This window comes from Hypanus sabinus, chromosome X2 (assembly GCF_030144855.1).
Source record: "Hypanus sabinus isolate sHypSab1 chromosome X2, sHypSab1.hap1, whole genome shotgun sequence".
Taxonomy (NCBI): domain Eukaryota; kingdom Metazoa; phylum Chordata; class Chondrichthyes; order Myliobatiformes; family Dasyatidae; genus Hypanus; species Hypanus sabinus.
The window spans coordinates 31666860-31691125 of record NC_082739.1 but is presented as its reverse complement, the minus strand read 5'-3'; the positions used below and the strand labels follow the sequence as shown (position 1 = coordinate 31691125).

General features: G+C 41.2%; 1 protein-coding gene across 15 annotated transcripts in view; it reads right to left on the bottom strand.

Moving 5' to 3' along the window:
- fli1 (Fli-1 proto-oncogene, ETS transcription factor) overlaps nucleotides 1-24266 on the bottom strand; it is a 70839-nt gene that overhangs the window by 8913 nt on the left and 37660 nt on the right. For all 15 annotated transcript variants that reach the window (XM_059957199.1, XM_059957198.1, XM_059957186.1 and 12 more), the window contains 3 exons: nucleotides 9940-10002; nucleotides 6605-6664; nucleotides 5209-5256 (listed from right to left, as the gene is read on the bottom strand). In XM_059957199.1, coding sequence (XP_059813182.1) covers nucleotides 5209-5256; nucleotides 6605-6664; nucleotides 9940-10002 — 171 coding nt within the window. The remainder of the gene's footprint in view (nucleotides 1-5208; nucleotides 5257-6604; nucleotides 6665-9939; nucleotides 10003-24266) is intronic.

Genomic DNA, 24266 nt, shown 5'->3' with positions numbered 1-24266 from the left:
TATGCACCACCACGTGGTGAATGTGATTACAAAAGAACCACTGTGCAATAAACTGACCTGGACTAAAATGTTCTTCTGTACTATTATAAACATCATAGTAAAATTATTTTCCATAATGCAGTAAACTTTAGCTATCTAAAATACTCTGAACCATCATAATCATAAAAACACAAAAATTCCCCACCATGCTGTGATAAACTAAACCATACCAATATGTTCTACCACACTGTAATAAACTTCACTGGGCTAAAAAGCTGTACTATGCTATATAAAAGAAAAAAAAAACACCACTTCACTGTGTTATGCTGTATTACACTGACTCAGTAAATTACTACACCACACTATAGTAAAATCAGGAACCTTGGTACAGATAGAGCAGCAGGTCTAAAGAATGTCCACCTGAGGGTCCTCATTGAAATGAGACAGGTGCTGTGTGAGCCCCTTGCTTGTATCTTTAACAGCTCCCTGGAGTCTGGAAAGGTTCTCTTCAACAGGAAGGGGGCTAATGTCATCAGAATCTTCAAAAAAGGAGGTAACACAGAAATATAGAAACATAGGAAACCTACAGCACAATACAGGCCCTTTGGCCCACAAAGTTGTGCCGAAAATGTCCCTACCTTAGAAATTACTAGGCTTACTCATAGCCCTCTATTTTTCTAAGCTCCATGTACCTGTCCAAAGTCTCTTAAAAGACCCTATTGTATCCGTCTCCACCACTGTTGCTGGCAGCCCATTCCACACACTCACCACTCTGAGTGAAAAACTTACCCCCAACATCTCCTCTGTACCTACTCCCCAGCACCTTAAACCTGTGTCCTCTTGTGGCAACCATTTAAGACCTGGGAAAAAGCCTCTGACTATCCACATGATCAATGCCTCTCATCATCTTATACACCTCTATCAGGTCATCCCTCATCCTTCATTGCTCCAAGGAGAAAAAGCCAAGTTCACTCAAACTATTCTCATAAAACATGCTCCTCATTCCAGGCAACATCCTTGTAAATCTCCTCTGCACCCTTTCTATGGCTTCCACATCCTTCCGGTAGTGAGGCGACCAAAATTGAGCACAATATTCCAAGTAGGGTCTGACCAGGGTCCTATATAGCTGCAACATTTCCTCTCGGCTCCTAAATTCAATTCCACGATTGATGAAGGCTAATACACCATACGCCTTCTTAACCACAGAGACAACCTGCGCAGCTGCTTTGAGCGTCCTATGGACTCGGACCCCAAGATCCCTCTGATCCTCCACACTGCCTAGAGTCTTACCATTAATACTATATTCTACCATCATATTTGACCTACCAAAATGAACCACTTCACACTTACAGTATCTGGGTTGAACTCCATCTGCCACTTCTCAGCCCAGTTTTGCATCCTATCAATGTCCCACTGTAACCTGCGACAGCCCTCTACACTTTCCACAACACCTCCAACCTTTGTGTCATCAGCAAACTTGCTAACCCATCCCTCCACTTCCTCATCCAGGTCATTTATAAAAATTGTGAGGAGTAAGGGTCCCAGAACAGATCCCTGAGGCACACCACTGGTCACTGCCCTCCATGCAGAATATGACCCATCTACAACCACTCTTTGCTTTCTGTGGGCAAGACAGTTCTGGATCCACAAAGCAATGTCTCCTTGGATCCCATGTTACCTTACTTTCTCAATAAGCCTTGCATGGGGTACCTTATCAAATGCCTTGATGAAATCCATATACTCTACATTTGCAGCTCTACCTTCATCAACATCCTCAAAAAATTCAATCAGGATCCGGATAACTATTGGCCCATTAATAGGGAAGCTGCTTATGGGAATCATCTGGGATCCAAGATATCACTGGTAAGCCTAATAAGAACATATATGGACACTCAATATGACTTCATGAAAGGAGGTCCTGCCTTAAAAATGCGTCAATGGCTTTTGAACGAATCCCCAAGAGACTGGATGAGGGAATATGTCAGCCCATGGACTTTCAAAGTTACTTTGCCAGAGTATTACCAAAGAGAAAAAAAACTAACGATTTTCTCTGTTGGATAAAACACTCTTTTAAAGCTTATTGATAGAAAATGAGATATAAAATTGTAATTGTCATTAAGAGGCCAGTTTCCTGCATTGTTGGGCCATTGTTTATTAGTAATTTCAATACTGATCTTAATATGTGCACAGGCAGCATGATCGAACAATAAGATGGATTGTTGACTTCGCAATCTACTAAGTCATGGCCTTACACCTCACTGTTTTTTCTCTATAACTGCGACACTTCATTCTGCATTCTGTTATTGCTATTTGCTTGTGAGACTCAATGTGATGAAATGATACAGATAGGTGGCATGCACAATAAAACTTTTCACTGTACCTTGGTACAAGTGACAATAACAAACTAAGTTTAACAAATTTAATAATTGTGAACATTAAGATCGTGGGCAGTGCTCTACTGTTTTAATTGGATCTTTATACTTAGAGACCAAGAATGACAAAATATGCTTAAAGGCAGCATCATGAACAAGAACAGGTTTAAAGTTGAGTGTGTCCTTCGGTGAAAAGTACTAAACCGGGTGGAATAAGAAAGAGGTCAATCAGCCTTACTGTGCTGATCTTTTCGTTTGCATGAACAATACTGTGAAGCAGTAGAACCATTATTCTGTTTTACCAGAATTTGAAAGAAAAGAACGTCTATGATAATATTCTGCCATGGTTTGAAAACTACCTCCAGCTTTGGTTACTCTACAGTGAGGCTTTGAAAGGAGTACTGAGGAGGACTTAAAGGGTTTCAACTGTCTCAATCACAGACTCAAAATGTTAAGATTCAACTTTTTACATCAGCAGCAAGTTAATTACATTGTGACAGAGATCCATGAATTGCTTGTTTGAATGGGTGGTAATCATGTTGAGAACATTTTATAATCCAATGGGTAAGCTTGCAACAGGGAGTTACAATCTAAATTTCCAAATAGCTCAGAGCGAGATTAGGTTTTGGATTGATAGAACAATCCTTCATGCAAATACTGAGCCTGCTTCTGGGTGGGAAGTTGGTTATCTTATCCTAAGGGAAAGTACTGTAGGATTTGCAGGATCAGAGTGGAATTTTCTATGTTTTAACCCTCTAATTGACATATTTGCTTTTCAGGTTTTTTTCACTTCTTCTGGAAGATCTCATGAATCTATTTCAATGACGGAGTATACCTATTGTAAATCCCAAGGAACTGCAAGGAACAGGTTGGATGGAATAGAATTATTAGCTGTCCAAAGTTGTATAAATGTTTTTGCATGTACAACTGCAATGCATTAAAATGGACATCTCACAGCAACAAAGTAAAACCAAAATACTGCACTACTGTGATAAATTGCAAAAAAAACTACTTCACTAACAATGATTATCTGTATCTGTAAAACAACATACTATTATAAACTGCGTCCATTAACATACACTTAAATACTGTACACATTTTTACGAATTAATTCACAATAAGTACAGCAAATTGCAACAATGACCAGCAATATGCTAAAATATCCTATTGCATTATAATTAACTGCAGCATATAAATATGCACCACACTAATATAAGATATACCATACGTTGTACCATACCATAAGTTGTACCACATTAAAACAGAGTCATAATGCAATCAATTGCAGTGTATGCAATGACAGTACCACATTGCAATAAATCTCATAATATTTTCATGTCACACTATAATAACCCACACTCACACTAAAACACAGTTTCATACTGTGTTAATCCAAACTTTTTCCAAATAAGTGTATTAATGTACATTTCACTGACACACAGTATTACTTGACAGCACAAAGGATACCAAACCACCGTGTAATTAATCTGCATTAAAACACTGCAAGATGCTATAAAACTAGGATTCTAAAATACTGCACCACACTTATCAATCTGTACCATGCATAAACAGCCATGTATCTTTACACACTGCATTTATTATCAACAAAAACATTCTACGATTTTGCACATGTAATAATTAGCAAACAAAACCTGACCCCAGAAAGTTGGTCACAGAAGATATCCTTAACAAGAGAAAAAAGAAGTAAAGATGTAGCAATTTTTGAGTTAGGCCTGCTGAACACAATCAGAGCAGAGAAGATCAGAAAAGTGGTTTTAATTTATGGAAAGGTTAAAATATTTGGAAGAGTGGGGTTAAGGATGGATTTAATGAAGGAGTTTAAAATGACAAAGGTTTTTGATTAAGCTGTTGGGAACAAAAAAACGTTAGGAAAAGAAGAGGACACCATCAAGATAATCCGCAAAAGAACCAAGTGGAGGAATTCAGCTTTTCAGCCAGCGAGTTGCTTTAACCTGGAAAGTAGGTTCTGAGGCATGAAGGGGTAAGATCTCGTTGTAATGTTCAAAAGAAAATAGTTTATATATTCAAAAAGGTTAAAAAAAATTGAAGAGTTAAAGGAAAGAACATAGTAGTGGAACAAATTAAGTACTTCTTTCAAAGATCCGACATGGACATTGAGAGCCATACTGTCTCTCCTGTTCTGCAGCATTCTACTTCAGACTCTACACAGTAAGGTACAGTATATACATCATCACAATAACATGTACAACACATATATTGCACTGAAGAAAACTGCTATATTCTGCTCTGTGCCACATTACAAAGCTGCAAGGACTGGACAGATTCTGACACAATCACGGGAGCACGTATACGGTCAGTTTTCAATCTAATGTTATTAAAAGTTGATGAAATATTCCACAAATATTCCCTATACGGAGGAACGGGAAAAGACTGGTAATCATTATTCCTTTGTCTCTTTCCATTGTGATTGAGATTTTTGCTGACTATTTTGACATAAATAGCAAATAGCCAATGTACGTATTGAAAGACAAGAACATTCTTCTAGTAACACACATAAAATGCTGGTGAAACGCAGCGGGCCAGGCAGCATCTATAGGGAGAAACACTGTCGATGTTTTGGCCCAAGACCCTTTGTCGAAACGTCGACAGTGCTTCTTCCTATAGATGCTGCCTGGCCTGCTGTGTTCCACCAGCATTTTGGGTGTGTTGCTTGAATTTCCAGCATCTGCAGATTTCCTCATGTTAACATTCTTCTAGTACTGAAATCACAATGTGATTTTATTACACATCCATTATTGACCTCAGTGCAAGCAGTAAATATAGCTTACATTCATACAGCGTTCTGTGCATTTCAATAGTCAATTCACCATCTTACCTGGATTGGCTAACCGGCTGCTGGTGGGTCCTAGAATTTGATAAGGATCTGAAATACAGAAGCACTCTCCTCAGTATTCACCAGAATGGAAAACTAAATAAAAATGGATTTAAATTAAAAGAAAGTTCACTTCAAGTGCTGGAATTCTATAATAAGCAATCATCTAAGTAGAAAGATGTTACAACTTTCAAAATTGCCTACTTCAGACCTGCCTGCAATTATTCCTGTCTTCTGCTGCTTCCCTTTCAGGCACTGCCTCAGAAGGTCCCTGGTATTTGTTCATTACTGACCCCAGTTGGGGAAAGGTTGCAAAATATTCCGGCACCAATGGAACTGACTGGAATACTGGCAGATCCTCTCTATGTCATCCTCATTATGTCAGGTAACTTGTGACCAGTCAAATGTTAATTAAGTCTTTTGGCTGGATAAAAGCACAGCTTTTGTTATTGATCAGTAACTTTTTTTTAAAACTTACAACATTATGTTTTGATTGAGGTAATTAATCATACTTCTTTAAAAATAAGTGAAATGTGAAATATGACCACTTAAGAGAGAAGTTATAAATGACTAAGGTCGCCACTTAAATGCAGTCCTCGGCAACCAATTTCACAGCTTCATCAGCTCTGCCACAGTCTCAGGTCTAACTGGGGTTGCTACTAATCCTTAGAATCACAGTGACACTGCAGTCATGGGCGCAAGGAAACTATTGCCGTAAGTAATCAGGAAAATCCGAGATACTGTATTAATCAATCTCTCCACAGTCAGGAAGCTGCAGCACCATTAGTAAGACTGCAATCAGAATCAGATTTAATATCACTGATACATGTCGTGAAATTCACACAAAATGCTGGTGGAACACAGCAGGCTAGGCAGCATCTATAGGGAGAAGCACAGTCGACATTTCGGTTAGTCCTGACGAAGGGTCTGGGCCCGAAATGTTGACAGTGCTTCTCCCTATAGATGCTGCCTCTCCTGCTGTGTTCCACCAGCGTTTTGTGTGTGTTGATTGAATTTCCAGCATCTGCAGATTTCCTCATGTTGTGAAATTTGTTGTTTTGCGACAGCAGTACAGTACACTTATTTGATCGTTAAAGATGCCTATTGCAGAGGTTAAATCAGCTCGTGTTCCTGGGACTGACTGCTACCAGTAACTGTGCTTTGAAAAATCACTGGTCAGAATATAGATTAGCTACTGCATCTGCCCATTATTTCAACCACTTGGGCAGGATACCATTCAAAATGAACCAAGAGAAAGTTGTTAAGAGAATAATAATAATTGAAAAAACAAAACGAATCATGTTCATTCTCCTGCATCTCATTTGCCTATCTTCCATTGCCAGATCTATACCATTATCTATAAAGGCATGACATTCGCTCTTTTCCTCTGTACTGTTACCTGGTTGGGGTCGTGGCTGTTCTGTACTTTTATTCACACTCTGCGTTGCTCCAGGGGAAGCTGAAAAAATAGATTGATAAACTTTATACCACTGTAAAAACAGAACTGGGATAACATCCTTGTGATAATTGGGTCACTGATGGCCCCACACATGTTTAGAGACACAGAACAAACCCGCAGTCATACTTATTCACTCAGAGAGTGAATCAAATGCTGCAAGATTGATTGAATTAGAAGGAGACAGGGTTCCCTCAAGAATCAGCTTGGTTCTATAATAGGAAAGCCAATGACTTGATTTTTTGTGACTAACTCTGTCGTCCAACCAATATCTGAATAAAGACAGAGTATAGTGAAAATACTCAGCATGATAGGATATATCTATGGAAAGAGAACTAATTTAGGCTAATGTCCATTTGTTAAAACTTTCTGATGTGCCCGAAACATTTACTCTGTCTCTCTTCCCACAGATGGCGATTGATCTGCTGAGTGTTTACACCATCTGCACATTTTGCCCTTCAGCCTCTGACTGTACTTCCTGTGTGCAGATCGATTTCACTTTGTAATCTGCTTGAACCACCATTTTTGGAACTGGGTTGGAGTCTTGATGACTTAGCAACTACTGTATCACACAAAGGGGATGCACTGACTCAGCTGACAGCAGCAGGAACACTTTCATTGGCCCTTTGCATGCATGAAGCTGAACTCATCAAGTGTGGATTGGATCCTGTCTTATTATAACACCTCCATAATTGCCAAATGTTTTTAAAACTTTCTTATTTATCATTCATTGTATGAAAATGGCAAAGGTGAACAAACAGCACTACAAAATACTATCACTTAAATTATGAGGATTACAAACATTTTTTTATTTTTTAAATGCACTAGTAATTTATGATTCTATGAGTATGATTTTGGAATGCTGATTTTCAGCAATATCATTTTAACATAATGTGTCAGTTTTTAAAATATAATAGGATCTTACAGCACAGACGTAGGCCCTTCTGCCCACTGAGCCACACTAACCATAAGACCATAAGATATAGGAGCAGAAGTAGGCCATTTGGCCCATCGAGTCTGCTCCGCCATTCAATCATGGCTCATCCAATTCTTCCAGTCATCACCACTCCCCTGCCTTCTCCCCATTGAAGAACCTATCTATCTCTGCCTTATATACACACAATGACTTGGCCTCCACAGATTTGCCACCCTCTGACTAATGTAATTTCTTCGCACCTCTGTTCTAAATGGATGTCCTTCAATCCTGAAGTCGTGCCCTCTTGTCCTAGAATCCCCTACTATGGGAAATCACCTTGCCATCTGTTCAGGCTTTTTAACATTCGGGATGTTTCTATGAGATCCCCCCCTCATTCTCCTGAACTCCAGGGAATACAGCCCAAGAGCTGCCAGACGTTCCTCATATGGTAACCCTTTCATTCCTGGTATCATTCTCGTAAATCTTCTCTGAACCCTCTCCAATGTCAGTATCTCCTTTCTAAAATAAGGAGCCCAAAACTGCACATAATACTCCAAGTGTGGTCTCACAAGTGCCTTATAGAGCCTCAACATCACATTCCTACTCTTATATTCTATACCTCTAGAAATGAATGCCAACATTGCACAACCGACTCAACCTGGAGGTTAACCTTTAGGGTATCTTGCACAAGGACTCCCAAGTCCCTTTGCAGCTCTACATTTTGAATTCTCTCCCCATCTAAATAATAGTCTGCCCATTTATTTCTTCCACCAAAGTGCATGACCATACACTTTCCAACATTGTATTTCATTTGCCACTTCTTTGCCCATTCCCCTAAACTATCTAAGTCTCCCTGCAGGCTCCCTGTTCCCTCAACACTACCCGCTCCTCCACCTATCTCTGTATCATCGACAAATTTAGCCACAAATCCATTAATCCCATCGTCCAAATCATTGACATACATCGTAAAAAGTAACGGTCCCAACACCGACTCCTGTGGAACTCCACTGGTAACCTGTAGTCAGCCAGAATAGGATTCCTTTATTCCCACTCTCTGCTTTCTGCCAATCAGCCAATGCTCCACCCATGCTAGTGACTTCCCTGTAATTCCATGGGCTCTTATCTTGCCAAGCAGCCTCATGTGCGGAACCTTGTCAAAGGCCTTCTGAAAATACAAGTACATCACGTCCACTGCATCTCCTTTGTCTACCCTGCTTGCAATTTCCTTAAAAAATTGAAGTAGGTTAGTCAGGCAAGATTTTCCTTTCAGGAAACCATGCTGGCCTATACTGTCATGTGCCTCCAGGTACTCTGTAATCTCATCCCTAACAATCAATTCCAACAACTTTCCAACCACTAGAGTGATCCACCCTCATACTCAGGTTAGTTGGATGGGCATTGGAATTCCTCTGACCTGTCTTCTCCCCTCTGAACCGTCCACTCCAACCAGCACAGCGCCAGTGCGTCAATTTTGCAGCGTACCAGCAGGGCACACCTCTCAAGTTTGCTTTGCCTTTGCTCGCTTCTTCTTTATCTGCAGTGATAGTCCACCCCAATTTACTTCAAAAACAATGTTTTTAATAATGGTTTTAGTCAAATTCCTTTGTTTTTGAACTACCAGTAATCTGTTGCACATCTTCAGTGGTGCCATCTTAAAGATTGAGTTGGGAGAAGTTTGGATAAGTATATGGATGGTTGGGGTTTGGAGACCTATGGTCCAGGTGCAGATCAAGTAGACTAAGCAGGTTAACATCTTGGCACAGACTAGATGGGTCAGAATGCTCTATGACTCTGTAATCGTACTCCCATCCATGTCTAGTTTTCTCAACAAACTTCATCTTGGTGTACATCATTATGAGATGTCGACCAGGGGAGAAACTTCTTTGAATCTTCACTGCGGGATCAGCCAAGTACAGTAACTGCCACAGGTATGAATTGCCACCTACGCAATGTCCCAACAATCATGTTGCCAGGTAACACAGTGCAGAAAATGTTCTATTTTGATCTTATATCCTAACTGTGCTAACATCAATGCACTACAGCATCTACCAGTACAAGCTGTTCTTGCACAGGATCTCAGATCCAACACTCTGTCTTCCTGAAGTCTTCTTTTAGATTGTAAAACTCCAGATTGCATCACCTAACCAATCCTCACTGAGAACCATGTTTGAGTTACATGGGGGAGCCGTCTTACCTGACACACAGTCTGAGTACACATTGCGAATGATCATATCTCTCTTCCAAAAACATGCATTCAGAAAGTCACTCATCAGCTCTGTTCCATTTTGCTAATGGTTTGTTCTTTATCACATCTCCTTTATTGATTTTCATACAATTTTGAAAGATGTTTGAAGGTACCTACCTTTTGTCACATTGTTCATATTATTACCCCAACCGGATCTCCTGACAGTATCATACAATGGATCTAAAAGAAGTAAGAGACTGAGTTGAACATGTGAACCAGCAAGTTATGAAACCAGAATAAAGTCTGTTCTTAGTGTACCTAATATTTGAAGTTTTCAGCCTCAGCAATACCGAACAGGCCTTGCTGTCAGAGGCAGGACAAACAACAGCAGCAGGCCAGCTTCACAATCTGGCGAGCCACAAGATCATTAAAATGTTTCCTGTGATCCTGGGCCATTTTAGGATTGTGGGACCTTGCTCTATATAGGGTAGGTGAAATTTCTCCCCTACAACTTCATAGAACATAGCACAGGAATAGGCCCTTCGGCCCACAATATCGGGGCCGTCATGCCGCCAAACAAAACGAAAACACACTGCGACATGTTGAACATGAATCAGAATCATAATTAAAGTTATTATCACTGACCTATGCCACCAAGTGTGTTGTTTTGCAGTGGCAGTACAGTGCAAAACTTAAAATACACTATAAATTACAATTAAAAATGTGTAAACCATTTAATACAAAGATAGGTGGAGGGGCCAGTAGTGCAGAGGAAACAGGGAGTCTGCAGAGAGACTTGGAGAATGGGCAAAGAAGTGGCAAATGAAATACAATGTTGGAAAGTGGATGGTCATGCACTTTGGTAGAAGAAATAAACGGGCAGACTATTATTTAAATGGGGGGAGAATTCAAAGTTCTGAGATGCAACAGGACTTGGGAGGTTAACCTCCAGGTTGAGTCGGTGGTGAAGAAGGTGACTGCAATGTTGGCATTCATTTCTAGAGGAATAGAGTACAGGAGCAGGGATGTGATGTTGAGGCTCTATAAGGCACTGGTAAGACCTCACTTGGAATACTGCGTGCAGTTTTGGGCTCCTTATTTAAGAAAGGATGTGCTGATGTTGGAGAGGGTTCAGAGAAGATTCACTAGAATGATTCTGGGAATGAGAGGGTTAACATATGAGGAACGTTTGACCGCTCTTGGACTGTACTCCTTGGAGTTTAGAAGAATGAGGGGGGACTTCATAGAAACATTTCGAATGTTGTAAGGCACGGACAGAGTGGATGTGGCAAAGTTGTTTCCCATGGTGGGGGAGTCTAGTATGAGAGGGCATGACTTAAGGATTGAGGGGCGCCCATTCAGAACTGAGATGCAAAGAAATTTTTTTAGCCAGAGGGTGGTGAATCTGTGGAATTGGTTGTCATGGGCGACAGAGGAGGTCAAGTTATTGGGTGTATTTAAGGCAGAGATTGATAGGTATCCGAGTAGCCAGGGCATCAAAGGTTATGGTGAGAAGGCGGGGGAGTGGGACTAAATGGGAGAATGGATCAGCTCATGATGAAATGGCGAAGCAGTCTCGATGGGCCGAATGGCCGCCTTCTGCTCCTTTGTCTTATGGTCTTTATAGTGCAAAAAAAGCAACAATAGTGAGGTAGTGTTCATGGGTTCATTGTCCATTCAGAAACCTAATGCTGGAGGGGAAGAAGCCATTCCTGAATTGTTGAGTGCATCTCTTCAGGCTCTTGCACCTCCTCCTTGATGGTAGTAATGAGAAGAGGGCATATCATGGATAGTGAAGCCCCTTAATGTTGGATAATGCCTTTTTGAGGCATTCTCTTTTGAAAATGTCCTCAGTGACGGGGAGGCTAGTGCCCATGATGGAGCTGGCTGAGTTTACAATTCTGCGTTTGATTGATTAGATTAATACAACCTTTGTTTTTAATTGTGCCATTCACTAGGGAAACTACAGCAGCAACACCGGGGATCCTTCCTGACTAATACACTGACAGTTTTTTCCTGGCATCAGTGCAACAGGCTGGTGTGAGTCAGACTTGCGTAGATGTTAATGGAATGGCCTTGTTCGTTTATCTGTGAGCAATTAATCTGGTATAACAACAGCTTGCATGAATCTGAGCAGTAATCAATCTGGTGCAATACCATGATATGTGTAAATGTTTGGCTTAAGCATAATCAAATAGATTAGCCTGACACTGGGTGGGATAAAGGCAGGCAGTATGATTTAACACAGTTATATTATATTACACAATGGTCTCATTTCACACTGTCTTATTAACACGAGAAAGTAATGAGCAGAAGCAGGAGTGGGCCATATTGATCTCAGACTGGCTGTCCATCTCTGACCTCTGCCCTCAAGCTGAATGTTCTGCCTGGTCTGAATACCCCTTAATTCCAAAATAAAATCATCATTTTCAGCCTTGAATGATCTGTGACTGAATAACCTCAGACCTCTCAGGTAGATATTGATGCCCTTCTCATAAATTTTGCCACATTTCAGTGCCAAATGGTCAATTGCTTGTAGAATTAATCCAGTGTCTACAGTGCAGAAGAAAAAAGGTTATGCAAAAAAGTATCATGCCGTCAACAATGCCACATTAAATTTTGTAAGTGTTTCATTTCTATTTCTTCACATCTTCACTGTAAACAATAAAACATTGTTATTGTCCCTTTTAACTCGATCAGTTTTGTTAACGATCAGCAATTTTCAGCATTAACACTGTCTTTGCTGCTTAAATTTGTATCTCAATGAAAAGGTAATAGAAACTAACTAGTAAATATTACTAATAATGTTCAATGCTAAGGGATTGCCATGCAGTGCACATTATTTTAAATGTAAAATTTAACATTTAACCTAATTATTAACATCTCTTAATTTCTCAGCTAATCCAATGTCTTAACTCTTTTCTGAATTAAAATCGTTTATTTGACATATGTCATGAAATTCATTGTTTTGTGGCAGCAGTACAGTGTAAAACATAAAAAATTACTATAAATTCCAATTCAATGTGATTTCCATTATTCCCTGTTTTTCAATCCCAATGCCCTGTTGGTCCCATCACTCACTGACCTTCTACTTACTTGCCCTGTTGGCTCAGGTCCTGCATTTTCAGTTGGCCTAAACTCAGTTGTGAGGTTACATTCAAAGGATCCATTCAATAATTAATGGCGACTTTGCAGGAAAGCGGTCCAATACTCAGACACTCTTGACACAAGTTTTCTCCACAACCACATTAATCTTGCACAAATGCTTAAATCTAGTTTTCCAAAGCCACCTCGTTCTAAGGCCAGGCTGAGGAACAATGAGACTTCAGTGACAGCTCCACGTAGCACTCTCTGGTTGTGCAGACAGAAGGTAAGGCTTGGGGTGCAGTCTCACCTCCTGGAAATTTCTGCAGTACTCTTAAGAGTTTTTAAATGCCATCGATTAAAATCATTAATCAAAGATTTAAATTTTTTTAAATGCAAGTACAAAAACAATTATGTAACATGAATTGAAAAATAGATATCTGAATTTACCTTGTTTCTCCTCATCTTCAAATGAGTGGGCACCAAGACCACAACTAGCCTGAATGCACGTGGAATCTGATAGAGGAGCAGATTGACAGATCTGACATCGGATCCTCCTGGACTTGCAGCAGAGCTGTGCAAGTTTGCTACTTAACTGTGAGTGGCTAAACACTTGACAATTCAAGTCAAGTCAAGTCAAGTCACTTTTATTGTCATTTCGACCATAACTGCTGGAATGGTGCATAGTAAAAATGAGCCAATGTTTTTCAGGACCATGGTGTTACATGACACTGTACAAAAACTAGACTGAACTACGTAATAAAACAACACAGAGAGAGCTACACTAGACTACAGACCTACACTGGACTGCATAAAGTGCACAAAAACAGTGCAGGCATTACAATAAATAATAAACAGGACAGTAGGGCAAGGTGTCAGTCCAGGCTCTGGGTATTGAGGAGTCTGATAGCTTGGGGGAAGAAACTGTTACATAGTCTGGTCGTGAGAGCCCGAATGCTTCGGAAACTTTTCCCAGATAGCAGGAGGGAGAAGAGATTGTATGAAGGGTGCATGGGGTCCTTCATAATGCTGTTTCCTTTGCAGATGCAACGTGTCGTGTAAATGTCCGTGATGGCGGGAAGAGAGACCTCGATGATCTTCTCAGCTGACCTCACCATCCGCTGCAGGGTCTTGCAATCTGAGATGGTGCAATTTCCGAACCAGGCAGTGATGCAGCTGCTCAGGATGCTCTCAGTACAACCCCTGTAGAACGTGATGAGGATGGGGGGTGGGAGATGGACTTTCCTCAGCCTTTGCAGAAAATAGAGACGCTGCTGGGCTTTCTTTGCTACGGAGCTGGTGTTGAGGGACCAGGTGAGATTCTCCACCAGGTGAACTCCAAGAAATTTGATGCTGTTAACGATCTCTACCGACGAGCCGTCGATGTTCAGTGGGGAGTGGTCGCTCCGTGCTCTCCTGAAGTCAACAACCATCTCTTTTGTTTTGTTCACGTTAAGAAACAGGTTGTTGGCTCTGCACCAGTCTGTTAGCTGCTGCACCTCCTCTTTGTAAGCTGACTCGTTGTTCTTGCTGATGAGACGCACCATGGTCATGTCATCGGTGAACTTGATGATATGGGTTGAGCTGTGTGTTGCAGCACAGTCGTGGGTCAGCAGAGTGAACAGCAGTGGACTGAGCACACAGCCCTGGGGAGCCCCCCATGCTCAGTGTGATGCTGTTGGAGATGCTGCTCCCGATCCGGACTGACTGAGGTCTCCCAGTGAGGAAGTCTAGGATCCAGTTGCAGAGGGAGGTGTTCAGGCCCAGTAGGCTCAGCTTTCCAGTCAGTTTCTGAGGGAACTGATAGTCCATTATCAACAGTGGGTGATGTGTCTTTTCCCAAGGGAGAAGCACATGGAAAGGCATTGAGTTCAGTTCCTATATAGCAACTAGAACTGTTGTCTGCTCAGGAGAAATCGCAACCTTTGGCAAAAGATATGTGCATGCAAAAAAACGTTGTCCCTGTTAATTTTATTATTTGAACATTAAGAACATAAGAAAGAAACTGGACGTGGAATAGGCCATTCAGTCATTTGAGCTTGCTCTGCCATTCAACAAGATGATAGCTGTTCTTCCACTTGTATACATTAATTTTCTTAATGTCCCAAAATCTAACCATCTCTGTTCTGAATGAATACATTTTCTACAACCTTCTGGGATAGGGAAAGGTTCACGAAGTCTCTGAAGAGATTTCTCGGACATGAACAGCCTACCGCTCATAATGAAACTATATCCCCAGTCCTGGACACCACATTCAGATGACACATTGTCCCTGCAATCAGCTTATCAAAGCCTTTCAACTTTTGTAACAGTCAAGAGGTATACTTTCTTTGCTTTAACTCTAATGAATACCATTGCAATCTACACAACTCTCATATAGAATTAGTCCAGTAAACCTTTGCTGCACTCCCACAATATCAACTCCATCCTTGCTCAGGTAAGGAGACTAAACCTGTGCACAATACTGCAGGCACAGTCTCATCAGAGCCCACCGCAAGTGCAATAAGGCTTCCTTACTTTGTAATAAAATCCAAATGTTATGAAGGCGAACATGCCATCTGACGTCCTAAAAACTTGCTGCACCTGCGCATTGGCCTTCAGTAACCTGTGCAAGCACACCTTCAACATTGAACTTCAACACCAACCTCATGTCACTGAGCAAATACACTGCTTTTCTGTTCTGGTTACTGAGGTGAATGACCTCACCCTTTCTCTGTCGCATTCTCATCCAACTTGTCCACAAGGGACTGAAGCTGCTTTAAATCTTTCTCTGTACTCATAATACCTCTTAATTTCCTCATAGATTTATAGAGTATTACAGCAGAGAAAAAGGCCCTTTGGCTCATCTAGTCTATGCCCACCTGATCTTCTGCCTAGTCTCATCTACCTTCAGCTAGACCAGATTACTCCAAACCTCTCCTATCCATGTTGTACCTAAACTGCTCTGAAATAATACAACTGAATCAGCATCTACCATTTCTGCTGGCACCACCCTCTAGTGAAGAAGTTTCCCTTGGTTTTGTAATCAAACTTGGACATATGTGAAAAGTTCCCAGCTTCTCACATCATCCCACTTTCCCCACCCACACACCTTCCCCCTCACCTGGTCTCACTTATCATCTGCCAGCTTGTACTTATTTCTCTCTCTCCCACCTTACTTATTCTGGCTTCTGCCCCCTTCCTTTCCAGTCCTGATGAAGGATCTTGGCCCGAAATGTCAACTGTTTATTTCCTGCCAGAGATGTTGCCTCACCTGTTGACTTCCTCCAGCATTTTGTGTCTGGTGGTCAGTGGCTACTGTTTTGATGTACACAAATTAGAAATAGCAGAAGCCTGGTGCTTAGTCAAGCAATGGTTAAATGACTAGGTTGGGAATCAAGTTTCAGGATCATGTATTCAGAAAATTGAATCTTAACACACCACAACAGTTGGGGTATTTAAATTCAAGTAGCAAATGCAATCTGAACTTCAAGAAAAATAAGTCACAGTGAGGACAGCATCTTTTTAAAATTCCAACTTTTTCTCCAACCTCCTTCATAGAATCTGCTTTACTTACTAAGTCAGGCTTGTATTTGCCTCTAGACTCCAGATCTATGCTACATTTTGCCAGATTGACCATTAAGTTAATTTAGGGCTGATTCTGATCAAGCAACAAATATTGGTATTACCAATGATATAATGACATCTGCATACAGTGAGTAGATTTATTAATAACTTAAATTAATCATGGAAAGACTGAGAGACCTGCAATATGCATTGCTGATCTTTAGATTGTCAGCAAAGTACAGAAGACTGGCTGCTGACAGCTGTTCCTCCACCTTGTGTAAGTTAAGCTGTTATCTTAGTTGCCCAGATTTCCCAAAAGACATTGGCCAACATTATCTACTGAGAAAAAGTAGCCCTGATCTGTTGAATGAAAAGCAACATAAAAGATAAACACTTAAAGTAGAGTGTGATGGTGCTGAAGTGTCTATTTGTTGCGATCTGGAATACATTTCCTGAGGAAGAAAGTGGAAGCAGATTCAGGAGTCACTTTGTAAGGGAATCAGGATTGTAACAGGAAAGGGAAACTTTGCAAGGTTTTGCAGAAAGACAAGGGGAGTTTGGCTAATTAGATAACTCTTTTAAGAGCTGGCATGGTTACAATTGACCAAATGGCCTCTTCTGCATTGTATGAGTCCTGGAACTTGGCACCGAACCAACAGCCAGTAAGGTAATATGACACATTACTCTACCTTCACTTTTTGCACACACTGCACTTATTGTTCGGCCAGCGTTTGAAATGACTGCAGAACTATTCGCAAATGTTGTAGCATTTTTCCAAAAATAAAGGTTTAAGGGTATCTGTACAACTGAAAGTCTGGAATGCATTGTAGCTCTCCAAAGCAAACTGTGGCATTTCAAAATATGATTTAAATGTGGAAAACTAAAATTGAGTAGAGAAAGAGTGATATTTAAACTTGATGGTTTAAAGTTGTCTGAGAATTTTAGATGCTGGCCAAGAAAAGGTAAGATCATGAGTTTAAGCAATTACTTAGTAGCCAGACTGCAAGAAATAATACACAAACAGGACTTAGGAATTGGGCCAGGAGTTAATCGTTTCTCTGTAAACATGCTGGGAGTGTACAGTGTTACGATTTCACAATTACTGGGTTTGAAAACAAACCATCAACTGGCTGGAGAAACATTTTAAAAATTCCATTGCACATTTCTCCCCAAAGTTAGGTTGTGTTCTGCTTACTTTTGTCTAAAGAGAATTAGATAATTTATTATAAATAAAAAGGGATTATTTGGAAATCAAGATGCTGCCAGATTAATACACTTCCCCAAGCTCCACTGCACAAGAGCTTAAAGATGTGTATTTTAATATAAAGAGACAATTTCCAATAAATGATTTAATGCTACTCAGCAAGATTCAACAATTGAAAACAGTTATCTAAGCTATTTCATTCAACCACATGTTTCCACTATCAAGTAGATCTAGGATGGAAAAAGGAAAGTAATAAATCATTAATATACTATGACTTGTTTTATTAGTTACCAACATTAAAATGAATGGAATGTCATAAGATATTTAACAGAATATTCTTCATTCAGACTGTAATCATTTTGGGAAGTGCTCTGGGGAAGTCATCTGTCCCAGTCCCCCAAACTGGGCTGATTTGCCATCTCCTGTGGTTTCTGGGATCCCCAAAGAGTTGTGTTTCCTGAGCCGTAGTCTCCTGCACAGTGCACCCTTTGTTTCACTCTCTCTCCCCACCTCCCCCAACCCCCATCGCAGTTTTCACATGGTGCAGGTTTGTTGATGTGTGTTCAAACCAACAAAACATGAAATAGGCAGAGCTATCTGGAGCTCCCACTGCACTTCATCTTAGCACCCATGGAGCAGGCACTTCTGTTACACCCACCTTTCAGGCATTAAACTAAATTACAGTGTCTTTGTAAAAGAAATTAATTCAGTTTGTAGATGCAAGGCTGTAGAAAATGAAAAAGTGAAACTTACTCTAGTTATGTGTCAGGTCATTACAGATCTCAATTTCATAATCATAAGACATAGGAGCCAAATCAAACCATTCAGTCCATCAAGTCTGCTCTGCCATTCAATCATGGCTAATTTATTATTGTATGGCAATGTAATTGGTGGAAACATACATAATTCACAGCCACCGGCATTGAGTTGGGCTTCACTTTAAGAGGCTGGTCTGACGCAAAGACATAGTTACATAAAGTACTTTTACTGTGTTTTGTGTTCTGTGTTTGGACCACAATAAATGAGTTGCTATGGTTTTTCTTAAACATAACACCATTTCTATTTGTGAAAACCTACATTATCACTGCCAACCCTATTCTCCTGTCTTCTCCCAATAACCTTTGAAAACCTTGCTAAGTAAGAAACTATCAACCTCTACTTTAAATATACTCAATGACATAGCTGTCAGTGGAAATGAATTCCACAGATTCACCACCCTCGTGTACGATCAGCCATGATCACAGTGAATGGCGGTGCTGGCTAGAAGGGCTGAATGGCCTACTCCTGCACCTACTGTCTATTGTCTATTGACATCCTTCTATTTTGAAGAAGTGCCCTCTGGTCCTAGACTCTCTCACTATAGCAAATATCATCTCTGCTCCATTTAGGCCTTGCAATATTCAATAGGTTTCAATGAGGTGGCTCCTCTTTCTTCTGAACTCCAGCAACTACAGGACTAGACCCATCAAATGCTTCTCATATGTAAACCCTTTCATTCCCATATTGACAGACAAGGGTTTGAATAGTTAAATGAGTATGCTATGACATGAATAAAGCAGGTATGGATTAATAACATTATCAATTCAAATCATGATAAATTGAAAATTTGAAATTAGTTTAAGAAACTGAATGTAAATAACATTCATCAGTAAAAGTGATGTTTGAAGCCTTGGGTTTGACATGAAAATTTAAATAATTCACTAATGGCTTTATAAAAAGAAATTTGTTATTTTTTAAGGTCCCATCTATATGTGACTTCAATCTAACACCAACTTGGTGAACTTTTTTCATTGTCCCTCTCATTTCAAGATAAAAGCCACAAGAATAGTTGCTGACACCCAAAAACTGCCAACCCTTCTGGTAATGCCCACATCCACAGTAAAATAAAAGTGGCACATCAAAGACGCAGACTTCAAGCCAATAGGTCTCCTTCATTTCAGCCACCCTTACTGGGAAGTAAAAGTCAAGATATTATTGTCAACCATTTGATACTATTCAAGTTCAGTCAGTATCTTTGACTAAAAAATATTAAAATGAGACAGATAGGTCTGGTATCAGATTCAACTTGAAATTCCCAGTAATTCTGTACTCTGTCTAGCAGTTACTGTTCTGAAAAAGGTTGAAGTTTTACTCCAGGGATTTATTTTAAACATATTAATGCAGAAGGAAGTATCCAGTGTCTCAGGACTTTAAAAACACTCTGTTAAATCAGAAGACCATGCAAACATTTCTTTTTAAATCCAGCTGTGCTTCCAACATAAATTATGCTCCATGTATTTTTAGCTCCTATGGTGTAATATTCCTGCACTCAGAAGCCAAGGCTTGATGTTTCATAATCATCTCTTATGTAAAGACTGTCAGAAATCGACCTTAGAATCCCCAAGTTGCATTGCCGTATTTTGTCACAGTTTGTCCCTGGAGCCTGTTGCTAACAACAAAATTTGGGAATGTACCTGTGGCTGTGATGATTTGGTTGCCAGCATTTGAGCAGCATACTAGCATAATGGACAACAGAGGGTGACACAATTGCATAATAAATAGCATAGGGCTTTACGGTGCCAGTGATCTGGGTTCAATTCCCACTGTTGGCTGTGAGGAGTTTATACGTTCTCCCTGTGACTGGGTGTATTTCCTCTGGATGCTCCTGTTCCCTCCCACAGTCCAAAGATATATTGGTAAGTTGTGGGCATGCTATGTTGGTGCCAGAAGCATGGCAATGCTTGCGGGCTGCCCGCAGCACATCCGCTGACTGTGCTGGTTGTAGAAGCAAATGGCACAATTCACTGCATGTTTTGATGTTCCAACATACGCGTGACAAAAAATGCTAATCTTTGTACTGGGGTTGGTGGAATTCCCATTTAGCCTGAAGCAACCCCAGATTCACTAAGTCTACTTGCAGGTTTAAACTCAAACCTTGCATTGTATGACTAGCCATATGCTGTTACAGAAAAATGGTGGTGGGGGCTGAGGTGAAGGAAGCAGAGATCGAGATTGGTGTATCCCAAGCTCTCCAATTCATGTTACAGAAAAATGCAATATATGGAATTGTACTTTTAACAAAAGGAAATACAAAAGAAACAAATAATCTGCTGGAAGAATCCTGTGGGGCAAGTTGGATCATTGGGGCAACAGATGCTATTCCACCAATGAGTTTCTCCAGAAGATCATTTGCACTCCAGGTTCCAGCACCTGCAGTCTCTTGATTCTCTGGAGAAAAAATGTATTCAAATTGAATTGAGTCTCCAGTCTGTGAACCTGACACTGGAGAAGGTATTGAGCCCAGGAATGGGTAGAGATTCAATGAGAGGATAGCGGGAGCAATAAGCTTCAGTTGTGAGAAAGACCAGAGCAGAGACTAGATCAAAGGTGACGAAAGGGATATTTGATATGAAGTCCGAAATTTGGGAAAGTGAATTATGGAAAACCTTTGGTGATGCTTCCCAATAACTTACACATCAGAAAGACCAAGGAAAGTGACAAATATTGAAGGAAGCAAAATGTACTGAAAAAAAAGAGAACAATAACAGTCTGTTTGGAGAATATAAAGCGATAGTTATAAGGTGTGAGGTGCCAGCTGCACTTGGGTAGCAGCTCTCAGATCTCTCCATTGAGTATTTTTCCACATCAATAACATAGAATCCAGAAGTCGTGAGTTTAAATCCTACTTGAGGAACTTCAATCAAAGCCAGTGGTCAAAATGGCAAATTTCATTTGGGATATTAAAACAGGATCTGCTCTCTTTCGGAAGGATAAATGGTTTCTCTTTTTGCAGATGCTGCTTGAGTTCTTCCAGCACTTACTGTTTTTATTTCAGATTTCAGCACCTTATGTTTTACTAGTATGCAAACCAGGGTAGGACAGGGTAGGCCACTGTGAAGTGCAGTAGAACAGAGGGATCTGGGAATACAGATCCATAATTCCTTGCAAGTGATGTCACAGGTAGATAGGGTCGTAAAGAGAGCTTTTGGTGCATTGGCCTTCGTAAATCAAAATACTGAATACAGAAGTTGGGATGTTATGTTGAAGTTGTATAAGACGTTGCTGAGGACTAACTCGGAGTATAGTGAGAGTTTCTGGTCACCAAACCTACAGGAAATATATCAATAAGATTGAAAGGGTACAAAGAAATATTACAAGAATGCTGCCAGGACTTTAGGACCTGAGTTATAGAGTAAAGTTGAATAGGTTAGGTTTATTCCCAAGGTTGGTTCCTCAGGTTGTTATAGCCAGGGTTGGTAATGTGGACAAGCTCCCATGACTGATTAAATGCTCCAATGACATGCACCTTAAATAGCCTCTGACAACCATCCATCTCCTGGCCTTCACGTGTGGCTTAGTTACTAAGCCCGGCGGAACCGTTTCTACTGACAGGAGCCTTAAAACCAGTTGTTTCGGGCAGATGGGGCTCGTCAGCTGTGGTTGGCAGCTCATCGAGGAGAAGGACAACTCCGATCACAAACCTCCCACGCATGGGGAAATCTTGGAGAGTAAACCCCAAGGGAAGAATCCAGAGCTGGACTCCCTAAGGCAGTCCTATGTTGAGTCAACATTGACTGGTAACTCCCGCGACACTGCTGGTGCCAAACTATCGGTCTCCGCTGTTCCTTTGGATTCATCAGATGCATGGAGAGGGAGAGCCTGCTACATTGGCAACATCTCGTACTGCCCAGGCCTGCATATCCAGACAACTAGGCTGCAATATCCATGGGTGACCCTGACTGGCAGAGGCCTTATATTCCCCGGAGCACAGGAGAATGAGGGGAGATTTGATCGAGGTATACGAAATGATGAGAGGTATAGATTGGGTAAATGCACCCACCTTTTTCCCACTGAGGTTGGGCGAGACTACAACCAGAGGTCATGGGTTAAGGGTGAAAGGTGAAATGCTTAAGGGGAACATGAGGGGAAACCTCTTCACTCAGAGGGTGGTGAGAGTGTGGAACGAGCTGCCAATGGAAGCGGTGGAAATGGGTTCAATTCCAACACTGAAGACATATTTGGATAGGTGCATGGATGGGAGGGGTATGAGGGCTAATGTCCAGGTGCAGGTTGATGACAGTAGGCAGATTAATGGTTCAGCACAAACTCGGTAGGTCAAAGGCCCAGTTTCTGTGCTGTGGTGTTCTTTGACTCCACAAATCCTAACTCTTTTATTCTTGAAAGGACATCATCCTGGTTGGTTTGTGCTAAATACTCACAATGGAATTGAAGAGTTGGGCTAGAGAACCACACCAGGGGCTTTAACATTGTATGTTTGACTGAAGTAACTGGAGGGAGGGTCAGAGATCGATGGGGTATGAACGCACAGTGTATCATTACAACTACTTTAGGCAGCTTCAGAGTATGTAGAGCCCCAGACAGGTTGAACTTTCTCCCACACCCTGATGCTACTGTTAACCCCCATCTGCCAGCCCGCCCCTTTAACTCAATACATATCAACTCTACAGCAAACAGGGCACTTGATACAGCCCAGAAGAGAAGTTTCCACACTTTTCTGTACTAATCTAACAAAACCAGTAGCTGTTGCCAACCCTTCCTGTCTATTTAAGACTGGGTGGGCATTACCAGAACAAGAGGAAAGGATAATCACTACTGTTTGTTCGGAGTGAAATCATTAAAGAGTGGCGTGTGGACTGCAGCCCATGGACCCATTGTTACTCAGCTCTCGCTACTCTGGGACTTACAGAGCAGGGAGCTACAAGTACACACTCCTGTTAATTAAGGAGACAATGGGGATTTTACCCTCCTTTGTCAATAATGAGTCAAGCAGATTGGTCTGCTTTTACATGACACACCACCTGTCCCGCAGCCAGCCTCTTACTGGAGCCTGATGAGCTATTTGTTCAGCCTTCTCTTAAACAAATAGTACACCATGGGTTTAAAGAAAATCCAGTCAAGCATCAAGCGGCGGGCTTTGTCTGGGTAATGCATCTTTTATTTTAAGATTCAGGTAGAGGCGAAGAGCTGCTGAATAGCAGTGAGTGGAGTGTGTATTGTGGCACAGACACAATAAACGCACCTGCGGAGAGCGGAGGGCCCATCGCGCCGGGAGGGGGGGAGGAGAGGTGGCGGGGCATTCATTCCGCGATGCTGCCTGCTTCCCCTTTGCACTTCCCTCGCGCCGAGAAGGAAGTCCCGATTCAGACTGGTTTATTGTCATAGACGCTCATGTCCAATTAAATTCCTTGCCCTCCTGAAAGTCTATTCAGTCCATCGAGTCCCTGCCAGCTCGCAAACATTCTCATTGCGCTAGAAATGTATATTTTCCCACGTGCTACCCCTACCCCCTCCATTCTCCCTCCTACACCAGGGTAAAATGTGGCAACAATAAACCTACTGACCAGCAGATCTTTCAGATGTGGGGCAAAACAGGAGTACCAGGAGGAAACCACAAGGTGGCAGGAAGAATGCGGAAGCACTAACAGGATGGTTAGGACTGAACCCAGGTACTGGAGCTGAGGCAATATCTCAACCTGCTGCACAGTTGTTCCACCAATTACCACACACAGCTCACAGGGTGAAACTATTATTGTCGGCCCTTCAAATCCAGGTATGGGTTATTTGCATTTCTAGCAGAAATCCCAGCCTGCATCTTCACTCCCTTCAATATCAAATGATCACTGAGTGCTACAAATAAACCTTCTCATCAATGATTCACCCTGATGTCCAG